Genomic DNA, 13751 nt, shown 5'->3' on the forward strand with positions numbered 1-13751 from the left:
TGTTACCACAGCGTGGTAACAAAGGGCAGAGGGTTCTGGACTTCTGGACTTGGGAGGAGATACTAAACGGTAAGGGACCCTGGAGTCAGGCTGGGGAATATCGACATGAGCGATATGAGGAAAGGCAGCACAACAAGCACGAGAGGCACACTGGGAGATTGGCGGAGTCAGGCGATAGACCTGAGCCAACTCCCGTGCTTACCGGAAGAAGCGTAGTTCTGGTCAAGCACCGTGTTATTCAGTGAAGCGCACGGTGTCGCCAGTGGAAGCTCATAGCCCGGAGCGCTATAGGCCAGCCCCCACAAGTGCCATGCGAGAGGGGGCATCCAGCCAGGGCGTGTTGTGCCAGCTCAGCATATTTTGTCTCCGGTACGCCATTTCGGCCCAGGGTATCCTGCGGCAGCTTTGCGTGCTGTGTCTCCGGAGCGCTGGGAGGGTGCAGTTTGCCCTATGCCTGCGCACCGTGACGGGTGAATGTGGCCACTGAGCCTAAGGGAGAGGTGCGAGTGATATGCACCAGAGCTCCAGTGCTCCCCACAGCCCGGACCATCCGGTGCCTCCTCCACGCACCAGGCCTCCTGTAGGTCTCCCCAGCCTTGTGGGTCCTATGGCAGCCCCACGCACCAGGCTGTCTCTTCGTCTCCTCCCTCAAGGTTCTCCCACCTGTCCAGCACCTCCAGAGTCTCCCTCCTGTTCGGAGCCGCCAGTCTCCCTCCTGTCCGGAGCCGCCAGAGCCGCCCGTCAGTCAGGAGCCGCCAAAGCCCCCGTCAGTCCGGAGCCGCCAGAGCCGCCCGCCTGTCCGGCACCGCCAGAGTCTCCCGCCTGTCCGGCGTTGCCAGAGTCTCCCGCCTGTCCGGCACCGCCAGAGTCTCCCGCCTGTCAGGCGCCGCCAGAGTCTCCTGCCTGTCCGGAGCCGCCAGATCCGCCCGTCAGTCAGGAGCCGCCAGAGCTGCCCGTCAGTCCGGAGCCGCCATAACCGCCCACCTGTCCGGTGCCGCCAGAGTCTCCCGCCTGTCCGGCGTCGCCAGAGTCTCCTGCCTGTCCGGTGCCGCCAGAGTCTCCCATCAGTCCGGGGTAGGCGGCGAGGGTCGCCACTCCAGAGGTGCCACATAAGTGGGCCACGACTAAGGTGGAGCGGGGTCTACTTCCCGCACCAGAGCCGCAACCGCGGTGAAATGCCCACCCAGACCCTCCCTATAGGTTCAGGTTTTGCTTCCGGAGTCCGTACCTTTGGGGGGTACTGTCACATCCTGACTTTAGTTCCTTTTATGTCTCTATGTTGATTTGGTCAGGGCGTGAGTTGGGATCGGCATTCTATGTTTTGTTCTATGTTTTGTATTTCTGTGTTTGGCGTGGTATGGTTCCCAATCAGAGGCAGCTGTCCTTCGTTGTCTCTGATTGAGAACCATACTTAGGTAACCTGTTCCCACCTGGTATTTGTGGGTAGTTGTTTCCTGTTTTGTGATTTGTCACCTGATAGGACTGTTTAGATTTTCGTTGTTTCACTTTGGTTATTTTGTATTCGGTGTTCAGTTATCTTTCATTAAAATGGACACTTACTATGCTGCGTTTTGGTCCGATCTTTCCTCATCAGATGAAGAAAATCGTTACAGCGGTATGACGGCTGCGTGGTCCCATGGTGTTTATACTTGAGTACTATTGTTTGTACAGATGAACGTGGTACCTTCAGCATTTGGAAATTGCTCCCAAAAATGAACCACACTTGTGGAGGTCTAAAACTTTTTCTGAGGTCTTGGCTGATTTATTTTGATTTTCTCATGAAGCAAAGAAGCACTGAGTTTGAAGGTAGGCCTTGAAATACATCCACAGGTACACCTCCAATTGACTCAAATTATGTCAGTTAGCCTATCAGCTTCTAAAGCCATGACATTGGAATTTTCCAAGTTGTTTAAAGGCACAGTCAACTTAGTGTACGTAAACGTCTGACCCATTGGAATTGTAAAAGAGTGAAATAATCTGTATGTAAACTATTGTTGGAAAAATGAGTTGTCATGCACAAAGTAGATGTCCTAACCGACTTACCAAAACTATAGTTTGTTAACTTCTCTAGGATAGGGGCAGCATTCGAATTTTGAATGAAAAGCATGCCCAAGTTCAACTGCCTGCTACTCATCCCCAGAAGATAAGATATGCATATTATTAGAAAACACTCTGAAGTTTCTAAAACTGTTTGAATCATGTCTGTGAGTATAACAGAACTTATTTAGCAGGCGAAACCCATGAGGACAAACCATTCATATTTTTTCTTTTAAGGTCACTCTCTTTTCAATGGGATTTCATTTGGAATCCAGATTTCTAAGGGACCTTCTTGCAGTTCCTATCACTTCCGCTGGATGTCAACAGTCTTTAGAAATTGGTTGAGGTTTTTCCTTTGTGTAATGAAGAAGTAGTACTGTTCAGATCGAGGGTCACTTGAAGTGTACTGTTAGAGGCGCGTGATCAGAAAGCTAGCTACAGTTTTCCTCCTGTATTGAACACAGATCATCCCATCGTCAATTCTATCGATTACCTAAAGTTGTATTACAAAAGTAGTTTGAAATGTTTTGGCAAATAGAACAAAATGACCATTTGTGATGTTTATGGGACATATTGGAGTGCCAACAAAAGAAGCTTGTCAAAGGTAAGGCATGAATTATATTTTTATTTCTGCGGTTTGTGTCGTGCCTGCAGGGTTGAAATATGCTTCTCTCTCTTTGTTTACTGGGCTGCCATCCTCTGATAATAGCATTGTTTGCTTTCACCGAGAAGCCTTTTTGAAATTTGACATGTTGGCTGGATTCACATCAAGTGAAGCTTTAATTTGCTATCTTGCATGTGTGATTTCATGAAAGTTAGATTTGAATTTGGCGCTCTGCATTTTCACTGGCTTTTGGCCAGGTGGGACGCTAGCCTCCCACATATCCCAGAGAGGTTAACATGCAGTTGATTTTTGCAGAGGGCCACCTCAAATTACTGAAATACTCATAAACATTGATAAAAGATACAAGTGTTATTCACAGAATTAAAGATCTACTTCTCTTTAATGCAACCGCTGTGTCAGATTTTAAACAAACTTAACGAAAAAAGCAAACATGCAATAATCTGAGTACAGCGTTCAGACGACAAAATCAAGCCAAATTGATATCCGCCATGTTGGAGTCAACAGAATTCATAAATGGCATTAGAAATATTAACTTACCTTTTGATCTTCAGAATGCACTCCCAGGAATCCCAGTTCCACATTAAATGTTTTGTTAGATAATGTCCATTTATTTCCAAATAGATCCTTTTTTTAGCGTGTTTGGTAAACAAATCCACATCAACGAAGCGGGTCCACCAGTTGCAGACTATGTCCAAAGGTTCCGTTACACTCCATAGAAACCTGTCAAACTAATTATAGAATCAATCTTTAGGACGTTTTTAACAAATCTTCAATAATATTCCAACCGAGAATTCTATTGTCTGTAGAGAAATAATGGAACAGAGCTCGTTCTCACGGGAACGTGAGTGTTTTCTATCCACACATACTAATCATATGCATATACTAAATTCCTGGCCTGAGTAGCAGGGCGCTGAAATGTTGCGCGATTTTTAACAGAATGTTCAAAAAAGTAGAGGGTCGACTTAACAGGTTAAGGGAGGTTGGGGAGGGCCTTGTAGGCATCCCATAAGGGAGAATAACAGTGGTTGAGTGTTTTAGCAGCGAAAGTACTACAGTCAGTGTGTTGAAAGAACTTCGGTTGCGTTTTCCTCAAATTTGCATTCGTAAAATCCCCAGCTACAATAAATGCAGCCTCAGGACATGTGGTTTCCAGTTTTCAAAAAGTATTGTGTAGTTCCTTTAGGGCCATCATGGTATCGGCTTGAATGGGAATATTCACGGCTGTGACTATAACCGAAGATAATTATCTTGGGAGGTAATACGGTCTGCATTTTATTGTGAGGTATACTAGGTCGGGTGAGCAAAATTACTTTTTCTACATTATCAGAATCACACCATGAGTAGTAAATCATGAAACATACACCACTGCATTTCTTCTTCTTCTTCTTCTTCTTCTTCTTCTTCTTCTTCTTCTTCTTCTTCTATATTGTTGTCATAGGTCTCTCTTCATGTAGTGTTGTGTTGTCTCTCTTGTTGTGATGTGTTTGGTCCTTTATTTATATTGTATATTTGTATTAATTTGAACCCCAGGCCCCGTCCCCGCAGGAGGCCTTTTTGCCTTTTGGTAGGCCGTCATTGTAAATCAGAATTTGTTCTTAACTGACTTGCCTAATTAAATAAAGGTTAAAAAAATATGTTCACATGAAATAAAGACAAATCACCAGAAATGACTTTGGCAAAGCAACAAAATAAGGCTTTACAATAATGGTGAACACTTGGAGACATTTTGGGATTAAGTGGGTTAAAATGTTCCTAGAGGTCACAGAGGGTGACAGAGGGACACGTCAAAATGCTGCATTTTGGCACTTTAGCAACTCTTCATAAATATAAAAAATCTGAGATATTTTATTCTCCATGTGGTCTAGATTGAAGAAAATATCAATTAGGGACTCATTTTGTGGAACGACCCTAGAGGTCATGATTAAGATGATGTCCATCATAATAATAATAATCATCATCATCAATATCAACATTATTCCTTACCAGTGGAGGTTTTACTGGTGGGGGCCTCAGTCACAGTCGCCACTGTTGCAGACTCAACACATAGGGTAATCACCCACTCTGATATCTTTGTCCCGTTGGATAAGGTGCAGTTAACATATATCAGCCCTGTATGCAATCCAAACAACAGTAATCACATTCGTATCTGAATTACATGTAAATACTGGCAAATGGATAGTGCTGTTTTGAAACAGGTCAATTCTTATTGATAAGAATTGATCATTGATCATTATAATCATCATTATTATTATCATTAATATTTGATATTGTTGATCATAATATTTTTTTAACAAAGTACATTGAACAGTAGATTACCTGGACAGTGTGAGATTCTCCTGCTGACAGTATTACGGTTGATGTTGTTTCTGACGGTACAGGTGAGATCTCCTGACAGGCCTTTCTTCAGAGTGATGGTGTTTGTCTTATTATCAGGAGGGGCATCAGTGTTGCTCAGCGTCTGTCCATCCAGAGTCCAGCTGTACTGGGGACCATCCCCCTCAGAGGAGCAGGACACCCTCATCTCTCCATGAGACAGACACTCAGAGGACAGCTGAGGACTGGACACTGGAGCTGTGGGGGAAGGAGGATATGTAACTGTAGTAAGAGGGAAAAACACATTACAACACAACACCAGCCTTTCTTCTTTAAAGCCACATAAACTACTGTAGTCAACAGGAGCAGCAGATTCATTAACACATAATGACTGTTTTTCAAATAACCAACAGATGATTTAATGTTGATGGATGTGGTTATAACTCTATGTACCAACTACAGTAGACTATGAAAATAAAAATGACTCCTGTTGAATGACTACACATAAAATGCATTTCTCATTATTTTGATTATTAATCAGTCACATGAAGTTTAGCCAGAGCAATATGTAGAGCTTGTCAAAGTTAAATTACTTGGCAAGTAAGTTATTTACCTTCGATGAACAGTTGTAGTCCTCTGGTCCCTGATGATTTCCCTTCTGAATCATATTTTGTGAGCAGGTATTCACCAGAATCATTCCTTCTTGTGTTATTTAACCTAAATGTCCCATTGTTTATAAAGAAGTGTACTCTGTCTATAATGGGGGTGTATGTTATTACCCGTTTGCCCTTCTTCATTTTCAGTATCTCTGTTTTAGCACCAGTTGAGTCTTTATAAAATGAGAGTTCATCATATCTCGTGGCATCAGTCATCAGCTGGAGATAGACAGTTCCTCCCAGAGCTCCATAACACTGAGATCCATCTTCTCTAGCATCACAGGAAGTCTCCAAGCCTGAAGATCAAGAAGAAAAACAGACACTGTAGTGACTATCACTGTTCTAACCCATGTCATGTCATGTATCATTTTACAGATGAGGATACAAGCGACTAACAGTACAACCAAACCAACAGCATCAATGTGATAGGGATCATTAAGTCAGTGATCATTATTATGGGACAACTGTCTTCTACCGTGTTCTGAATATTGTCTATCACCATCCGTCATTTCTGCTACATGTATAGAAGACTACTGATATTATATTCTGCATAAAAGAAGAGGGAAAGCAACACATATAAAGATGTTTCTTACCATGAGACACTCCTGCTGAGATCACCAACAGTCCTAAAACAGCCTCCATGTCTCTTTACAATACAGGGTCTCAGTTTATCAAATTAACTTCGGTACTTCAACAAAGTCCTCTATTTTCTATTCAGAGCTGAATTTGTGTTACGGCACAAACAAAACCAATGCAAGGAAAGTATGAGAAATAGCTGTTCCTGCCACTCAGAAGACCTCAACCAGTTTGTGACAAGCAAAAGAAGAAGTGAAACTTTGACCCGATTCAGAGGTTCTGACTCAGAGGAAAGAGGATGAGCCCCATCGAAGTCTTACTTATTCATTATACAAACCACCAGAATGGCTTCATGTCTCATGTGTGATGGATTTAGTTAAGATGTCAAACACAGTATGTGATAAGTGAGGCTTCTTTTGAGTGTGAAGAAGAGATGTTGGAGCCTGAGAATATAACACCTCATCCGTTGTGTCAGGGCAGTGGTCAGCTCTCACACCCTGCTGTCCAACACTGACATGAAGACACTACTTCCTTCTTCACAATAAGTAGGCTCTTTCACTCCATTTTAGGTTGTGATAATTAGAAAAAGTAAATGAACAAGTGAGAGAGAGGTAGAAAGACAGGTATTTGAGAGGAGGAAAAAGAGAAAATAAGAAGTGAAACAGAGAGTATCAGCAAATCCAAGTTCAATGTTTCCCTAATAGTGGTTTGTGACTCTCTGGTGTCTTCGACCGGATACAACTGATTCCTTTTGGGTTGCAGCTGTTGGCTAGACACAATACCATGTTTTAGATGGAAATGGTTAGTATGGCTGTATGTTGAGACTTTAAAGGGTAAAAACATGTTCAATCAATAACAGGTCTCACTACGGCCAGTGTATACAGTTTAGTTGTTCATGTCCATTTCATGGAAATACATTGCATTCGGAAAGTATTCAGACCCCTTTACTTTTTACACATTTTGTTCCGTTACAGCCTTATTCTAAAATGGATTCAATCGTTTTCCCCCTCGTCAATCTACACACAATATCCCATGACAAAGCAAAAACAGTTTTTTAAATTTTGTGCAAATTATATAAAAAATAAAACACAAATATTACATTGACGTAAGTATTCAGACCCTTTACTTAGTACTTTGTGGAAGCACCTTTGGCAGCGATTACAGCCTTGAGTCTTTGTCTTCTTGAGTAGGACGCTACACGCTTGGCACACCTGTATTTGGGGAGTTTCTCTCATTCTTCTCTGCAGATCCTCTCAAGCTCTGTCAGGATGGACAGGGAGCATCGCTGCAGAGCTATTTTCAGGTCTCTCCTAGGGCTGTTGCGGTGACTGTATTACCACCACACTGGCGGTCATGAGTAATGAAGGCAGTCAAATTCCACATTACCTGTTTTAGTCACGGTAATTAGGCTTCTCCAATCTCTGATGCTGCTGCTGGTCATTAGTAGCCAACCAAACTTGATAACTGCCTTGTACTCAGCATTCTATTGTCCCTCTAATCACTCTGACATCAATACAAATGTATTAAAAATCAAATCAAACACTTCATGAGAGCCCATGAGCTCATGTTCCGCAACATTTTTATAGGCTATGTAATTGCAGGTGAAAACAGAGTGATGGCCGTTAATAAAAAGATGAGGATGCCATCAGCTTTCTATAGGCTTTAATATACATGTATTTATTTCTCAACTTTCCTAATATGAATCACATTGCCTATATTTACAACAGGGGTATCGCCGACCTGGCTGGCATGAAAATAAACCACGGGGATAAGTGTCCTCCATTCCCTATGTAAGTGCATAGATGACATGTATTTCTCCCGCTGCCACTGTTTCATTACAGGTGCAAGTTAATGGTCTATTCTAAATCAGAGCATTCTCTGGACATCCGCGGGCAACAAGCAGGCTATCCAACCGGATGGACAGATCCATCAGTTGGTCAAAGGTGATGGTGACATCCCTGCAGTCCAACTCCCGTCGGATGTCCTCATGCAGGCTGCATCAGTAGTGGTCGATAAGGGCCCTGTCGTTCCATCCAGCTCCGGCGGCCAAGGTCCGGAATTGCAGGGCAAACTCCTTGGCGCTCCTCGTCCCCAGGCCTCAGGTGGAAGAGCCGCTCCCCCGCCGCTCTACTCTCGGGCGGACGGTCAAAGGTGAACTCTTCGAAGTGGTCCAACGCTGCATCTCCTTCTCCCCACACGACGTTTGCCCACTCCAGAGCTCTCCCCGAGGGGAATGAGATGAGGGCGGACACCCTCTCCCTTCCCGAGGGAGCTGGGTGAATGGTGGCCAGTTATAAGTCCAACTGTAATAGGGACCCCTGGCACCGTGCTGCCGTCCCATCATACTCCCTGGGAAGGGAGAGACACATCCCACTGGGACTGGTTCCGGACGGGACGGGTAGAAGGAACCCCGGATGCTCTGGTCGAGGCGCTGGAGAGACCTCCTGTCTCTCCCAATGGTCCATGATTCCAGACGTGATCTATTGTGGCACCAAGATGTTGCAGCATTGCCAAATGTTCCCGGATGCGCTCCTTGACTCCTTTGACCGGGGTACCTGCTTCTGCTGTCTCCATGGGTGGTGTGAAATTCTATCAGAATGTTTGTGCAACTGGTCAACTGGAGTCATGTGCAGGAGAGCAGAGATGAGTGAACAGGCACAGTTTATTTGACAGAAGCAAAACATTCGGACGCAACGTCGTCACAAAACTCCAGGCAAAGGCAAAAGCGAATAGTACCCTAGTCACACAAAATAATGTACAACCATAAAAATACCACGGGTACAAAACAATACCCGAAAAAAACAGCCTGGCCTTCACACAAAAAACAAAACGAAGGGCCTCCCGGGTGGCGCAGTGGTTAAGGGAGCTGTACTGCAGCGCCAGCTGTGCCATCAGAGACTCTGGGTTTGCGCGCCCAGGCTCTGTCGTAACCGGCCACGACCAGGAGGTCTGTGGGGCGACGCACAATTGGCCTAGCATCGTCCGGGTTAGGGAGGGCTTGGCCGGTAGAGATATTCTTGTCTCATCAAGCACCAGCAACTCCTGTGGCAGGACGGGCGCATTGCGCGCTAACCAAGGGTGCACAGTGCTGACACATTGGTGCGCTCTGACACATTGGTGCAGCTGGCTTCCGGGTTGGATGCGCTGTGTTAAGAAGCAGTGCAGCTTGGTTGGGTTGTGTATCGGAGGACGCATGACTTTCAACCTTCGTCTCTCCCGAGCCCCTACGGGAGTTGTAGCGATGAGACAAGATAGTAGCTACTAAAACAATTGGATACCACAAAATTGGGGAGAAAAAGGGGTAAAAAAAATTGATACAAAAGTAAAAATACAAATAAAAACGTAACGAACAATTTCACACATAGACATGGGGGGAACAGAGGAATAAATACATGCAGTGTGATTGGGGAATGTAAACCAGGTGTGCAGGGAACAAGACAAAACAAATGGAACAATGGAAAAATGGAGCAGCGATGGCAAGAAAGCTGGTGACGTCGACCGCCGAACGCCGCCCAAAAAGGAGAGGAGAACGCCGCCCAAACAAGGAGAGGAGAACGTCGCCCGAACAAGGAGAGGAGCTGACTTCGGCGGAAGTCGAGACACCTAGCCCATAGGACTAAATGTTTTAATAATATTTTTTATCACAAGTAAAGTGGCCAAATAATATCATAAAATTAAGCACATTAATCCGCTTTACAATGGGTGTAGAGCCTAACTGTCATGCCTTGGTCTTAGTATTTTGTGTTTTCTTCAATTATTTGTTCAGGCCAGGGTGTGACATGGGTTTATTGTATTATCGTATTCGGGTTTTTGTAGGCATTGGGATTGTGGTTGATTAGGGGTGTGTCTAGTATAGGCTTGGCTGCCTGAGGCGGTTCTCAATCAGAGTCAGGTGATTCTTGTTGTCTCTGATGGGGAACCGTATTTAGGTAGCCTGAGTTTCACTGTGTATTTCGTGGGTGATTGTTCCTGTCTCTGTGTAGTTTCACCAGATAGGCTGTATTTAGGTTTCACGTTCCGTTTGTTGTTTTTGTATTTGTTTAGTTATTTCATGTGTCGCTTTTTTCATTAAAGTCATGAGTAACCACCACGCTGCATTTCGGTCCGACTCTCTTTCTACAAACGAAGAACGACGTTACAGAATCACCCACCTCACTCGGACCGAGCAGCGTGTTAACAGGCAGCAGCGAAGGGAGGACGTTATGGACAGCAAAGGCATGGAGTATACGACGTGGGAAGAAATAGACAGGTGGGCGGCCGACCCAGAGAGAATGCCGGAGCCCGCCTGGGATTCGCTGGAGCAGTGCAAAGAGGGCTATAGGCGAATGGAGTCGAAAAGAAAGACACGGCGGCACAGAGCTAAACCCGAAAGTCACCCCCAAATATTTATTGGAGGAGGGCTCAGGGAGAGAGTAGCAGAGTCAGGAGTCAAACCTGAGCCTACTCGTGAGGAGCAGCGATATAAGGACTTCTGGTCTTGGGAGATGATATTAGACGGAAAAGGACCCTGGGCTCAGCCTGGAGAATATCGCCGTCCCAAGGAAGAACTAGAGGCGGCTAAAGCGGAGAGGCGCTGGTATGAGGAGGCAGCACGGCGACGCGGATGGAAGCCCGAAAAGCAGCCCCAAAAATTATTGGGGGGATTAACCAGCTCGGGAGTTTTATTCCTCTGCTGGTAGCGTGACTACAGCTCAAGCTCATTACCATAACGCACAATGCGCAAAAATATTCCTAAAAATATTTAACCTCCACACATTAACAAGTAAAATAGCTCAAATGAAAGATAAACAAGTTGTTTATCTAGCCAGCAAGTCAGATTTCTAAAATGTTTTACGGCGAAAACATAGCACATATTTATGTCAAACCACCACCGCAGACATAGCTCATTAGCATAGCCAAATAGGAAAAAATATGCAATCAACAAACGCAGGATTAAAAGAAAAATCATTTCACTAACCTTTTGAAATCTTCATCAGATGACAGTAAAATAACATGTTACACAGTACATTCATTTTTTTCAATAATATGCTATATATATCCATAAATCTCTGTTTACAATGATGCATCGTTCAAAAAATGCTACCCAAATGTCCTGAGAAATGACGATAGCCCCGGCAGATAACGTCAGCTAACAAGGAATACACATCATAAACTTTGACTAAATATGCATGTTTTACATATGTATAGCAAGATACACTTCTTCTAAATGCAATTGCATTGTTACATTTAATTTTAACGTTACATTTTGCGTTCACTAGACTATAATATGGAGTCGGCGCTCCCACAGTAGCATAATGACTCCTCTATCTTGGAGTCGACAGAAACCCAAAATGAATACATTAAATATTCCCTTACCTTTGTTATTCTTCCATCAAACGACCTGTAAGGGATTATACTCACCAAATTAGCGTTCAGTTTTCAAGTCTGCGTCTTTCGGTTCTCAAAATAGCCTGATTTTGGTAAAAATGTAGTCAAAATTGAAGTGGTTGCGCACCAAAACTTCAAAGAATATATAATATGTTGAGTAAACTTGTCAAACTAACTTCATAATCAAGCTTTAACATGTTATAAAGGTGTACAGCAATTTTGAGAACAAACAGAAACACAAGCACTGTTCAATCGATCTTGGAAAAGAGAGAGGACTTGACCCTTGCGCACAGGTTTTTTTGAGTGACTGAGAGCTTACCGCGTGCTCAAACTCTCCCGAGCGGGCGATTCTCACAATGAGAAGTCCCATTGAAAGCTGAGATCACGCTGAACACGTGGAGACTGTTCCGGGTGCTGTGACTGTTTGGGAAGGGTGTTTGCGATGAGGTCAAAGGTGACCCAACTTTTCAGATGAGAAGAGATATTTTGGGAAAATGCAGATTTTGAGAGTTCTGCTATACATAGAGACATAATTTAAACGGTTTTAAAAGCTTTAGAGTGTTTTCTATTCGATAATATTTTTTATTTGCATATATTAGCAACTTTTGACAAAAATGTATCATGTTTTATATGGGTACCCAAATCCTCCAGAAGGGGCAGTAAACCGTGGTATCCTGAACAGGTTAAAGGGAGTATGGCTATGCCAGGTAGGAGACCTGCGCAAACTCCCTGTGCTTACCTGTGGGCTCGAGAGACCGGGCAGACACCGTGTTATGCTATGGAGCGCACGGTGTTTCCAGTGCGGGTGCATAGCCCGGTGCGGTTCATACCAGCCCTTCGTATTGGACGGGCTAGAGTGGGAATCGAGCCAGGTAAGGTTGGGCAGGCTCGGTGCTCAAAAGCTCCAGTGCGCCTGCACGGTCCGGTCTATCCAGAGCCACCTCCACACACCAGTCCTCCGGTAGCAGCTCCCTGCACCAGGCTTCCTGTGCGTGTCCTCGCTCCAGTATCACGAATGCCAGCACCACGCACCAGGCCTACAGTGCGCCTCGCCTCTCCAGCGCTGTCAGAGCCTTCCTTCCCTCTTGCACTGTCGGAGTCTCCCGCCTGTTCAGCGCTATCAGAGCCTTCCTCCTCTACAGCGCTGCCGGAGCCTCCTGCCTGTTCGGAGCAGCCTGAGCTGCCAGTCTGCAGGGAGTTGTCAGTCTGCAAGGTGCTGTCAGTCTGCATGAAGCAACCAGAGCTGTCAGTCTTCAAGGAGCTGTCAGTCTGCAAGGAGCTGCCAGTCTGCAGGGTGCTGTCAGCCTGCATGGAGCAGTCAGAGCTGTCAGTCTGCATAAAGCAGCCAGAGCTGTCAGTCTGCAAAGAGCTGCCAGTCTGCAAGGAGCTGTCAGTCTGCAAGGAGCTGTCAGTCTGCAAGGAGCTGCCAGTCTGCAGGGTGCTGTCAGCCTGCATGGAGCAGTCAGAGCTGTCAGTCTGTATGAAGCAGCTAGATCTGCCAGTCAACCAGATTCTTCCAGATCTGCCAGTCAACCAGTCTCTTCCAGATCTGCCAGTCAACCAGAATCTTCCAGATCTTCTAGTCAACCAGAATCTTCCGGATCTGCTAGTCAACCTGAATCTTCCGGATCCGCCAGCCAGCCAGGATCTACCGGAGCCTACTACCTGCCTGAGCTTCATCTCAGTCTGGGCTTCCCCTCAGTACTGGGCTTCCTCCTACTGGGTTTCCTCTCAGTACTGGGCTTCCCCTCAGTTCCGGGCTACCCCTCAGTCCCGGGCTGCCCCTCAGTTCCGGGCTGCCCCTCAGTCTCGAGCTGCCCCTCAGTCCCGAGTCCCCTCAGTCCCGAGCTGCCCCTCAGTCCCGAGCTGCCCCTCAGTCCCGAGCTGCCCCTCAGTCCCGAGCTGTCCCTCAGTCCCGAGCTGCCCCTCAGTCACGAGCTGCTCCTCAGTTCAGTGGGGTTCTGGGTGAGGACTATTAGGCCATGGTCGGCGGCGGGTGGATTATCCCAGGACGCGAAGGGGAGGAACTATGTCTTTAATGGAGTGGGGTCCACGTCCCGAGCCGGAACCGCCACCATGGACAGACGCCCACCCGGACCCTCCCAATGGTTTTGAGGTGCGTCCGGGAGTCCGCACCTTAGGGGGGTTCTGTCACGCCTTGGTCTTAGTATTTTGTG

General features: G+C 45.7%; 2 protein-coding genes across 19 annotated transcripts in view; one reads left to right on the top strand and one right to left on the bottom strand.

The window, feature by feature from the left end:
• LOC127913975 (Golgi-associated RAB2B interactor protein 3-like) overlaps positions 1-1164 on the top strand; it is a 40717-nt gene extending 39553 nt beyond the window's left edge. Inside the window, exon 2 of the mRNA XM_052488195.1 lies at positions 585-1164. Within this exon, the coding sequence (XP_052344155.1) occupies positions 585-1113 (529 nt within the window). The 3' untranslated portion in view covers positions 1114-1164. The remainder of the gene's footprint in view (positions 1-584) is intronic.
• LOC118363380 (uncharacterized) overlaps positions 1-13751 on the bottom strand; it is a 160060-nt gene that overhangs the window by 90772 nt on the left and 55537 nt on the right. For 3 of the 18 annotated variants that reach the window (XM_052488186.1, XM_052488178.1, XM_052488187.1), the window contains exons 3-5: positions 5589-5927; positions 4979-5233; positions 4646-4771 (exon numbers count right to left, since the gene is read on the bottom strand). The exons of 7 other annotated variants lie outside the window; for them this stretch is intronic. In XM_052488186.1, the coding sequence (XP_052344146.1) occupies positions 4646-4771; positions 4979-5233; positions 5589-5927 (720 nt within the window). Of the gene's footprint in view, positions 1-3199; positions 3391-4645; positions 4772-4978; positions 5234-5588; positions 5928-6224; positions 6625-13751 lie in introns of those variants that run through there. 8 more of the 18 variants (XM_052488191.1, XM_052488189.1, XM_052488180.1 and 5 more) reach the window with 5 other exon arrangements.

This window comes from Oncorhynchus keta, chromosome 30 (genome assembly GCF_023373465.1).
Source record: "Oncorhynchus keta strain PuntledgeMale-10-30-2019 chromosome 30, Oket_V2, whole genome shotgun sequence".
In the NCBI taxonomy this organism is placed as follows: Eukaryota; Metazoa; Chordata; class Actinopteri; order Salmoniformes; family Salmonidae; genus Oncorhynchus; species Oncorhynchus keta.